The sequence below is a fragment of the Primulina tabacum genome, chromosome 10 (assembly GCF_025594145.1).
Source record: "Primulina tabacum isolate GXHZ01 chromosome 10, ASM2559414v2, whole genome shotgun sequence".
Classification (NCBI taxonomy): domain Eukaryota; kingdom Viridiplantae; phylum Streptophyta; class Magnoliopsida; order Lamiales; family Gesneriaceae; genus Primulina; species Primulina tabacum.
In genome coordinates this window covers 20,749,392-20,761,119 of record NC_134559.1, presented here as the reverse complement: position 1 = coordinate 20,761,119, position 11,728 = coordinate 20,749,392, and the positions used below count along the sequence as shown (strand labels likewise).

The 11,728-nt window shown below is 37.9% G+C and overlaps 1 protein-coding gene across 1 annotated transcript; it reads left to right on the top strand.

Moving 5' to 3' along the window:
- Positions 1–10,804: 10,804 nt before the first annotated feature.
- Positions 10,805–11,305, top strand: LOC142504971 (uncharacterized). Its single transcript, XM_075617805.1, has one exon. The coding sequence runs from the start codon at positions 10,805–10,807 to the stop codon at positions 11,303–11,305; it is 501 nt and encodes a 166-aa protein (XP_075473920.1).
- The last annotated feature ends 423 nt before the right edge of the window (positions 11,306–11,728 follow it).

Below are 11,728 nucleotides of genomic sequence, written 5' to 3'. Positions count from 1 at the left end.
TGAGTGCTGCTTAATTTACGACGATATTGGAGCTTTCTTCTTCATCCAATATTAGATTAAACAAAGTAGGTCTAATTTAAGATGACTGAATGATATTATAAATGTAGTGAAAATATAATATTTAAAAAATAAAATAAAAATCATGAATCGATCGGGTTGAAAATTTATCACACAACATTGATATTGTAAACCTTCAAATAGGAGTTCTTTGAATAAAACAATATTGTAGCTAATGTTAAATAAAATAGATATATATTATGAAAAAAAATATTATTTTCATTGCAATCGACTCGTTTTAAAGATATTCCAAAATAACATATCATGATACCAAATTTATTGGTGTCCCTTGCTATGTAATACGTGCATATTAAAAAATTTATGTAAATAATTCACGTTTACATAATTAAGAGATTATATTAAAATTAAAAATATATTTTATTAGGATATATTATTTATCCGTGACATTCAATTTTACTAAAGTAGGATCTATGGAAACTGTCTTATTTAAATGGTTAAATTAAACTAAACCAAAGTTGATGCGTGTAATATAATATTAAATATTTGAAATATTGTTTAATCAATGAGCAGGTCTCTTGTAAGACGATCTTACGAATATTTATCATGCGAGACGGGTCAACCCTACCGATATTCAGAATTAAAAAAAAGTAATACTCTTAGCATAAAAAATAATAATTTTTCATGGATGACCCAAATAAGAGATCTGTCTCGTAAAATAGGACCCGTGAGACCGTCTCACACAAATTTTTGCCTTAATCAATTTATAGAATGAATACTGGACAGTTACAATTTGATATGTATATTATAATTAGTGTATTCGTACATATTGTTCTGTATGGCAAAAAATCTATTTTTTTAAATTAAAATTAATTTAAATAAAAAATGTAATAATATTGTGGTAGAAAAAAGAAAAGGTTTTCGGGTTAACAATACTAACCGTAAGCAGAAGTTATATCATTATGTGTTATATCAGTTATTTCCCACTCTTTTTTATTTAAATGATTTAAAATTTGAAAAAAAATATTTTTTAAATTGAGAAGTTTTCAAATGTGTTGGTATGTTTAGGGCTTTTATTTTTTGGAAAGATTTCATATGTGATTGGAATTATTATAGAAGGTGTTGAAGAGGAAGGTAAAAAAAGAAAAAATGTTTATGTCCTCCTCAATCAGTTTTTCCATCTCTCACTCGACTATTATAATACAGAAAAGATTCATGATAGTATATGAATTAAAACGAAAAATGAGAATACACAATAATTTTTGAAACCTATAAACCCACGTTCTATTCTGATTAAATGAATAGAAATCCACAAAAGCCATGTTTTCTCAACTAATCAAGCATGGAACAAAATATATAAAAAATATTTTGACAAAAAAAAATATCCACGTCATTTCTATTTAATAGAAGGGTAGGTTTTATATGATATGTTTTCAGTTATTTTTATGAACGTGACAAGTTAATTGATACCCCATTAAGGATCCGGGTCAGCATTAACCCAGTTTGTTACTTGGATGACCGAGATCATGACCCGTGTGCCCGTTAAAGTTTTCTAAAGATCCGAGCAAGGCTTCTCGGGCATTGTGGCTCTGCCCGGGCTCTCTACCAACAGCCCGGGCCCTCACGGAACCACCCGGGCAGTCTACTAACCGGGCGCTTCTCACCTTCCCGGGCAGTCAAGAGCCCAGGCTATCTTATGAGTTCCCGGGTACATTACCACTTGGACAACCTAGAGAATTGCACCACACTCGAGTATGATTGATACAAGCCGTCTAATCTGTCAGAACTACTTGGACTTGGAGTGTCCTAGAAGCCATCAGAAGCTAGAGTATGGGCAACCGACTTACCATACTTAGTAGGTGGCACGAGAATCGAGGTATTTATCCCATTTTCTACTATAAATAGGAGGTATTAATATCATTTAATGGTTATGAAATCTTTGAACTCTAAAGCACTTACATATTTTCTCTCAAATATTGCTTGTGTTAATCTTCAACCTGCTGACTTTAGCATCGGAGTGACCACGCCGGACACCCCTCCGGCGCTCATTCACGAGTTCTTTTCATTATTTACATGTGCTATCACAGCCATTATCCTCACTCAAAATTCCCAAACATTATAAATTGTTGATCTGATCCGTTGGAGCTTCTTACCTGGCTCACCCATTTCAGCGTGATCACATCATTGGCGCCGTCTGTGGGAAACTTGAGTTCAACACGTTGATATGGCTCGTACGAGAAAAACCAACCAAGATAATTCTCGGGCCCAGGAAGATGGAGGGCAGACCTCCAGACAAGTTGGTGTTAATAACACCGGGCCAAATCACATTACCATGACCCCGGAAGAATTGAAAAAGATGATATCTGATGCAGTGAAGCAAGCTATGGCCAGGAAAGAAGTTTCTCAGCATGTTACAACGCCCAAAAATAGACAAGAGCTTGAGCAGGAGCAAGAGCAGGAGTTGGGGGAGGAGGAGGAGAGACAAGAGGCTAAGGAGTTCCGTGCCGGGTCCAAATCTCCAACCATGGCAGTAGAGTTGCTGGAGCTGAGGCAGAAGATGAAGGTCCTGGAAGGACAACTGGAGAACCGGAGCACTTCCTGAGCAATCACTAGAGGATGCCCATTCGCTGACATTATTGTCCAGGAACCCTTGCCAGGAAATTTCAAGTCTGCCAAAATAAAGGACTATGATGGCAACGCAGACCCTGTGGGGATTCGGACACTAATCATCTTCTAATCATTATTAACGTCAAATATAACAATTAAGAAAAATGGGACTATTTTTTTCTTTTTAAATTATAAATGCGGAAACGTAATAGTAATCTATCTGATATATATATCAAAATTAAAGTACAAATCATGTACTACATGTCTCTATCTCAACTAGGTTCAACTACTATACATCCAGTGCTGAATCCTATTCTGCTTCTGGGCCCGGATCTCCACGCTAACTATAATCTCTCATCCTCTTCCTGATCCTGATCCTGTCCCACCTGTTGTCATGCACACATACAAACAAGACAACAGCCGGATAACTCCGGTGAGATATATATATCTCAGTATAAACAATGTAAACATGCAGTCATATTAAAACATGTATAGAAGCATGAAACACATATCAATAACAAGTATCAAATCTGAACAACATGTATCAATACAAACTCTAAATCACACTCTGTGACTCCTAGACTCTGACTCGACTCATCCTAATCTAGGGATCCCGATCTGAATGAGAACGCAACGTTCTCCCATCTACTTTACCCCAGCTAGATGGTGGTACGTTCTTAGTCCCAGACTTTGGCTGTCTATATTGAAGATCTGCAATAGGAGATTTCTCCTCAGTCTATCAATATATATCCAAAAGTCTAGTGACTTGGCGGTTCTGCCAAAGACTAGGCGGATCTGCCCAACTCTAACTCGTGCTTTGCTACAATTCAATAGAGTAAGCATATCAATATCAAGCATTGCAAATATCAAATGCAATAATCATTCAGTATGTGATTTTGGAAAACTCAAGTCAAATCTACTCGAGTTGTGCAATCCCGAATCAACATTTATTTATACCTTTCTCTTCTCGGTCTGACGAACTCGAAGTCTCGGAGTCAAATCTGTCTATACCCAATCTGGCACTGATAATATCAAATAGGCACAATATAAGTATACACTCTCAAATCAATACTGAATATACTGTGTCAACGTACAATTCAATTCAAGACCTGTTCTGATCAATACTCAAATCAACATACAATCTGATCAATGTCAACGACATACGGTACAATCTCAATAAATACTGAATCTGATCAATATCAATTTGCTGATGTTTCGACGGAATAACAATACAGTCTCAGTAACCCCGTCAATCTCAACATCACAGATACAATATCATGGTTTATAATCAATATCTGTATAATTCTGAATCTAACTCGAAATCAACGACATAACGGAATAATCTCGATATCCCCGTCAATACAATATCAACAGATATCAATTACAATCCATAACCAATATCCAATACCATCTAAAATCAATCAATAATCCAAATCTGTCCAATATCAATCAATATAATTTGAAAAATCATAATAATTCCATAATCGATCTATTCTTCGGTCTGACTTCGATTCTACGATGCCTAACATGTCAAGAACATCATATATGAATCCTATTCAATTCTGACAATATTATAATTTCAAATGATAACAAAACGTAACAAAACTTACGCCCAGTTGAAGCCTGCGTCGATAGAAACTCAGTACTGTACTCAGATTCAAAATCAGACGGGCGGATCGAAATATAAAGGCATAAGGATTTCTGAAAGATTTCTCGTTCCTTTTCCTTTTTTTCTGCTGAATTCGAAGGAAGGTCTGTATATATATATATATATATATATATATCCAATTTTCATGTTAAAGCAACGTGTCTTCTCCATCTTTAATCCCGGTTGGCGCTCGGGCGGTCACAAGTTACCGCTCGGGCGCAGGAAGTTTCTATCGAGATACTCAGCCGATCATCTCCTGGCGCTCGGGCGTTAATATTCTACCGCTCGGGCGCCAAACATTCTGTCCAATGAGTTTATTGGCGCTCGGGCGGTTCTTTTCTACCGCTCGGGCACCAGATGTTCGGTCCAACATCTTGGCTTATACTGTAACGATGCCCTGCTTCTTCATTTGAGTTCCTATAACCTCAATTCTGTCAATTAATCAATGTCTGATTACAGTAATTAAATCTCGGACATTACATTTCCCCCCCCCCCCCTTAGATATGATTTCGTCCCCGAAATCAAATGCAATCAGATCAGATAAAGAAAGAAATGTATAATAAAATCAATCAGAAACTCTCATCAGTGAAATACTCAGAACATCGTTACTTCATATCAGACTCAGTCTTCCAGGTAGCCTCTTCGAGGCCCTAATGACTTTATTGTACTTCCAATAGCAGAGTAGTCTTCATTCTGAAGTATCTCTCTTTCACGGATTTCTGATTTCAATCTGGAATAATAATTCAAGAAATCTAATATCATAATATAACTCAATGTAACTTTGATAAAATCAATCTCAAAATACTGGCTATACAACATCCGTATATACCAATCAACAGCTCATAACAAATCAACATCAACAGCTGTTATCAAATCTGTTTACTTCCAGTTAATTCCATATTCAATTTTTTGCCTCAAGTATCAACGGTCATCTTCTAACGTTGGCATATTTAATCTGTCTATTCTGAGTTGTCTTCCTTCCTTTTCTGAATCAGCTTCACTTCTTCAGTCATATCTCTGATCTTATCAGGTCCAATCTCGGGTACCTCAGAGATATTATCCCCATACGAAGGAAATCTACAATTCTTATTGCACCCCGCCTCGAATGAAACTATCTCAATACTCATTTGATAGCTATTCTTGTACAATAATTCTCAAGTGACAATGAATCTTGTCAACTAGTGCTAACATCCAGCACTACAATTCCACGAGAACCTCCAGTGTTTGGATAGTCCGCTCCGACTCTCAATCGGCCTGTGAATGATATGTGAAAGAGTTTGTTGTATATTCTGCTAAAAGTGCGAAATCAACTGAAAATCACAATCTGATATAGTCAACTTTGGCGTTCTGTATATTCAGATCACCTCTTTAACAGAAATCTCAGTCATCTAATCGTATTTGTACGTCTTCTTGTACGAACTAGAATCCACAGACTTGATCTGTCTGTCACTCTTAACTCAATTAAATACTAAATTTCGAGAGAAATGCCGTAGTTTCATCACGATATCCCTGGAAATGTGATCCATTTTCATTCAGGACTCGATAATCTATATAACCAATCTCCTGGTTTCATATGTTATGTTTTCACATGTCAGCAATTCAGACATTTCATTACAAATTCTGCCACAACTGGTCTCATCTGTTTCCCTAAAATCTGTCTTTTCAAGTCATCATACATTTTTCTATCATCAGAATAAATGTTGAATCAAAGATTGTGCATTTCTGATAATACCTATCGTTCCACATCTGACAAATCTGGCACAAACAAATCAATTATTCATATACAATACAGTATCACGTACCTGATATTCTATTAGATACACTGCTCTGCTTTAATCATCGAAATCAAGTTCTGAACATTCTGATCAAATTTTTGAACTGCTTTAATTCGCAAAAGCCGCTCTGATTTAACTCACACCGTATAGAATCCCAACTATATGTAATCTGTATCAAATATTGATCTAAAGATAACAAGTCTCAAGCAGATTCAATACAACAATCGTATATAATAGCCTGCTAAACTCATGCATCAATAAATATCTGACACGGATGTCGTTCTCAACCAACTGATCACGGTCTCACTGTGCTGAAATCAATCAGTATCCTGTCTTCGGATATCGAATACCCCGAATACCATCTGTCTCAGTCAAGATTCATAATTCAACAGTTTCTGTGTACCCCTTTCCAGTTCTCAAAATATTCGATACAATACTCAGATATTCAACAACATCAGTCATATTCTTCGAATATATCAGAATATCGTAGAAAAAACGAGAATAAAATCATCAGAATAATTCTGAACACAGGGTTTATCCACTCACAACCATAGCTAATACATCTCCAAAGAGAAACACTCCATCAGATATAACTTTCGGCTAGTAAATCTTCTAACTGATAATTCAATTCTTTCAATTCAATCAGTGTCATTTTATACGAAGTTCTAAAAATAAGAACATTACCTGGTATCGATTCAAGGCTGAAATCAATCTCCCTGACTGAAGGCAAACCCGAAATCTCATCTGGGCAGATTTAGCAACTCTCCTGTCACTGGCAAATCCGTCAATGATACGCTCAATTTCAGTAAATCAACTGAATACATAAGGAATCACTCCGTTCCTTTCGATAATCATCGAGTCATGAACATCACATATATCAAAGGTATTCTAAATCTAGAATTCTTACCGTAACATGTTCATTCTTCGGCCATTTCCCGAATCTTACCATTTCCTGAAAATAATATGCAACAGCTCTGTACTTGGCCAACACATCAATATCAATAATGCGGTCAGAATCAGACGACATCAGTACAGTACAAGCTAACTCAATCTCTTTCTCATCCTACTGTAGTATCCGATATTTCACAAAATTCGCTGATATCAAACTCTCCCAACAAGTAGGAGATAATTACTACAGTAGATACGAACTCAACAAATAAAGCATACCTCAATGCAATTCATTCAGAAATCATGCGTAGGATGTACGAGTATCTCTCAATACATACACCGAATAATCATAAAGGAACATTTACATGTCACTATATCATCAAGTGCCTCCTGGATCTGTTCCTTGTTCGCTGCAACCATTCTGCCTTCCTACTGGTCCTGGTTGTATCTGAGTAGAAGGTGATTGGAAAGAACGAACAACAGAAGATGGTCTATCAATCTGAGTCACTGATCCAGATGACTCTGCTCCCTAGAATCTTCGGGAACCTCTCTGTGGACAAACTCTAGCAAAGTGTCCTTGCTGTTTGCAAATGTTGCAACTACCATACACTTCTTGGCATTGCTCTGTGAGATGTCTTCCTCCACAGGTTCTACAATAGACCCCGACATAACTCGGGTTAGAACTACTGGAGCTAGATGAACCGCTCCCTAACTTCTTAAACTGCTTCTTTCAAGCTTTTAACTGTTCTTTCTTCCCAATACTACTACCACCAACCTCCAATTTCAAAGGGGATTGCAGTAATTGGTCTGGAGATTGTTGATGTTTCTGAGATTGGATCACATACAGCCTTTCTTGTTGTCGAATCAAACTTGCTTCGGCTCTCTTTGCTCTATTCAAGGCATCAGAAAAAGTATAGGGTCGGCCTGTGTTCACCAATGTCAATATCTCAGGATTCAATCCCTTCACAAACTGATTAGTTACAGCTTCATCACTCTCAGCCACGTGAGGAGCAAAACGCAGCAAGATAGAAAATTGAGCAACATATTCTTCAATATTTAACTGACCCTGTTTCAAATTTTCAAATTCTGCCCTCTTATCTTCTCGGTACGAGCTTGGGAAAAATCTTCGATAGAATTCAGCTTTGAAGATCTTCCACGTAATCACTGTACCACGCTGCTCTAAAAATTCTTTGGTTCCAATCCACCAGCTCTTTGCGACTTCCCATAACTGGTGCCCAATCAGTTTAACTCTCCGTTCATCTGGGTAATCGAGTGAATCAAATAGCATCTCGATATCGTCGAGCCAACTCTCACAATCACTCGTCGTCTCGATACCCCTCAGAATCGACGGTTGAAATGACTGAAACCTCATCAACTGTGTTTCCATCTGAGTTTCTGACATATCCATCTGATCAGTCACCCTACTTTCTCGTTCTGGAATTCTTCGAGGAGGTATATCTGAGGATCACAAGAGTTATCAATCACATGAGACAAATCCGTCTCAGCCCCTTTCTGATCAGCATAACTCTGATCAAGAATCGGTTCTGATTCATTTTCAAATAATACACATTACCAAATCAACTCAGATATTCAGGTAACATGTATTTTCAAAACAATAAACCCATATCGCAATATTAGCATATACAATGTAATTCAACATTATAATAAATCACATGCTAGCAATCACATGCAAGGAAAGAAAATTCATTCTACCCCGCTCACTAGCTTCTATCTCAGTCTCAAAAACCTACAGTTCTAGACCTATTGCTCTGATACCACCTGTTGTGGGGACCCGGACGCTAATCATCTTCTAATCTTTATTAATGTCAAATATAACAATTAAGAAAAATAGGACTATTTTTTTTTCTTTTTAAATTATAAATGCGGAAACGTAATAGTAATCTATCTGATATACATATCAAAATTAAAGTACAAATCATGTACTACATGTCTCTATCTCAACTAGGTTCAACTACTATACATCCATGGCTGAATCATATTCTGCTTCTGGGCCCGGATCTCCACGCTAACTATAATCTCTCATCTTCTTCCTGATCCTGATCTTGATCCTGTCCTACCTGTTGTCATGCACACATACAAACAAGACAACAGCCGGATAAATCCGATGAGATATATATATCTCAGTATATACAATGTAAACATGAAGTCATATAAAAACATGTATAGAAGCATGAAACACATATCAATAACAAGTATCAAATCTGAACAACATGTATCAATACAAACTCTAAATCACACTCTGTGACTCCTAGACTCTGACTCGACTCATCCTAATCTAGGGATCCCGATCTGAATAAGAACGCAACGTTCTCCCATCTACTTTACCCCAGCTAGATGGTGGTACGTTCTTAGTCCCAGACTTTGGCTGTCTATATTGAAGATCTGCAATAGGATTCGGTCTTCTCCTCAGTCTATCAATATATATCCAAAAGTCTAGTGACTTGGCGGTTCTGCCAAAGACTAGGCGGATCTGCCCAACTCTAACTCGTGCTTTGCTACAATTCAATAGAGTAAGCATATCAATATCAAGCATTGCAAATATCAAATGCAATAATCATTCAGTATGTGATTTTGGGAAACTCAAGTCAAATCTACTCGAGTTGTGCAATCCCGAATCAACATTTATTTATACCTTTCTCTTCTCGGTCTGACGAAGTCGAAGTCTCGGAGTCAAATCTGTCCATACCCAATCTGGCACTGATAATATCAAATAGGCACAATATCAGTATACACTCTCAAATCAATACTGAATATACTGTGTCAACGTACAATTCAATTCAAGACCTGTTCTGATCAATACTCAAATCAACATACAATCTGATCAATGTCAACGACATACGGTACAATCTCAATAAATACTGAATCTGATCAATATCAATTTGCTGATGTTTCGACGGCATAACAATACAGTCTCAGTAACCCCGTCAATCTCAACATCACAGATACAATATCATGGTTTATAATCAATATCTGTATAATTCTGAATCTAACTCGAAATCAACGACATAACGGAATAATCTCGATATCCCCGTCAATACAATATCAACAGATATCAATTACAATCCATAACCAATATCCAATACCATCTAAAATCAATCAATAATCCAAATCTGTCCAATATCAATCAATATAATCTGAAAAATCATAATAATTCCATAATCGATCTATTCTTTGGTCTGACTTCGATTCTACGATGCCTAACATGTCAAGATCATATATGAATCCTATTCAATTTTTACAATATCATAATTTCAAATGATAACAAAACGTAACAAAACTTACGCCCAGTTGAAGCCTGCGTCGATAGAAACTCAGTACTGTACTCAGATTCAAAATCAGACGGGCGGATCGAAATATAAAGGCATAAGGATTTCTGAAAGATTTCTCGTTCCTTTTCCTTTCTTTTCTGCTGAATTCGAAGGAAGGTCTGTATATATATATCCAATTTGCATGGTAAAGCAACGTGTCTTCTCTATCTTTAATCCCGGTTGGCGCTCGGGCGGTCACAAGTTATCGCTCGGGCACGGAAGTTTCTGTCGAGATACTCAGCCGATCATCTCCTGGCGCTCGGGTGGTAATATTCTACCGCTCGGGCGCCAAACATTCTGTCCAATGAGTTTATTGGCGCTCGGGCGCCAGATGTTCGGTCCAACATTTTGGCGCCAGATGTTCGGTCCAACATCTTGGCGCCAGATGTTCGTTCCAACATCTTGGCTTATACTGTAACGATGCCCTGCTTCTTCATTTGAGTTCCTATAACCTCAATTCTGTCAATTAATCAACGTCTGATTACAGTAATTAAATCTCGGGCATTACAGACCCTGAGGAACACTTGGCCAGATTTGAGAACATGGCCATGCTGCACTGTTACAGTGATAGAATAGAGTGTAAAGTGTTTCTAACGACATTGGTGGATTCGGCTCAGAGATGGTTTGAGGGTTTGGCCCCCCAGAGTATTAGTTCTTTCAAAGAATTCCAAAAGGTGTTCTCACACCATTTCAGCAGCAGCAAAAAGTACAAGAAGACTGCTTTCAGTATTTTCGAGGTCAAGCAGAGCCCGGAAGAAATTTTAAGGGCTTATATCAGAAGATTCAACAGAGTGGCTTTGGACATTCGCACTTGTGCCACTGAAACAAAGACTACCGCGTTCACCCAAGGCTTGAGGGAGGGTGAATTTTTCAAATCATTAACCAAGAAGGTGCCCGGGAATTTCGAGGACTTATTGTCTCGGGCAGAGAAGTATATCAATATTGAAGAGGCTCAGAAGCAGAAGAGAGAGGCTGTAAAGAAGGAAAGGGGAGACCGGGTGTCTAAGCCCAAGGAAAGGGGACAGAAGAGGAGCAATCCATGACACTTTTCTCAGCACGTGCCTCTGAAGATTGCCCGGAAAAGGGAAGTGCAAGAATGCAGTAGAGACCTGGCCCCGGACCATCAATTATCCTTGCCAGAGAAGAGAGGATTTTGCACTTTCCACAAAGTGTGTTACCATAACATCGAAGATTGCAAAACATTGAAGGGAAATTATGTCCCATCTTCCATCCCCGGACCCAGTCACAACAACAGAGAGCCGGGATTGCCACCTTGAACATCTCGGCAGCCAGGATCCAGCGCCCGGGGAGGAGGTACGAGGAATAGTCCGAGAGAAGAGCCCAGGAGAAGAAGAGAGCCCGAGCTTGAGAAGAAAAAGAATTCACCCCCTGCTACGGGGTTGATAAAAATGATATCAGGAGGCTCTACTGACAAAGACTCCAACCGGGCGAGGAAGTCGAGGAGT

What these genes read in the sequence shown, in the direction of transcription:
- LOC142504971 (XM_075617805.1), top strand. Translation starts at nt 10,805, where the DNA reads ATGGCCATGCTGCACTGTTACAGTGATAGAATAGAGTGTAAAGTGTTT.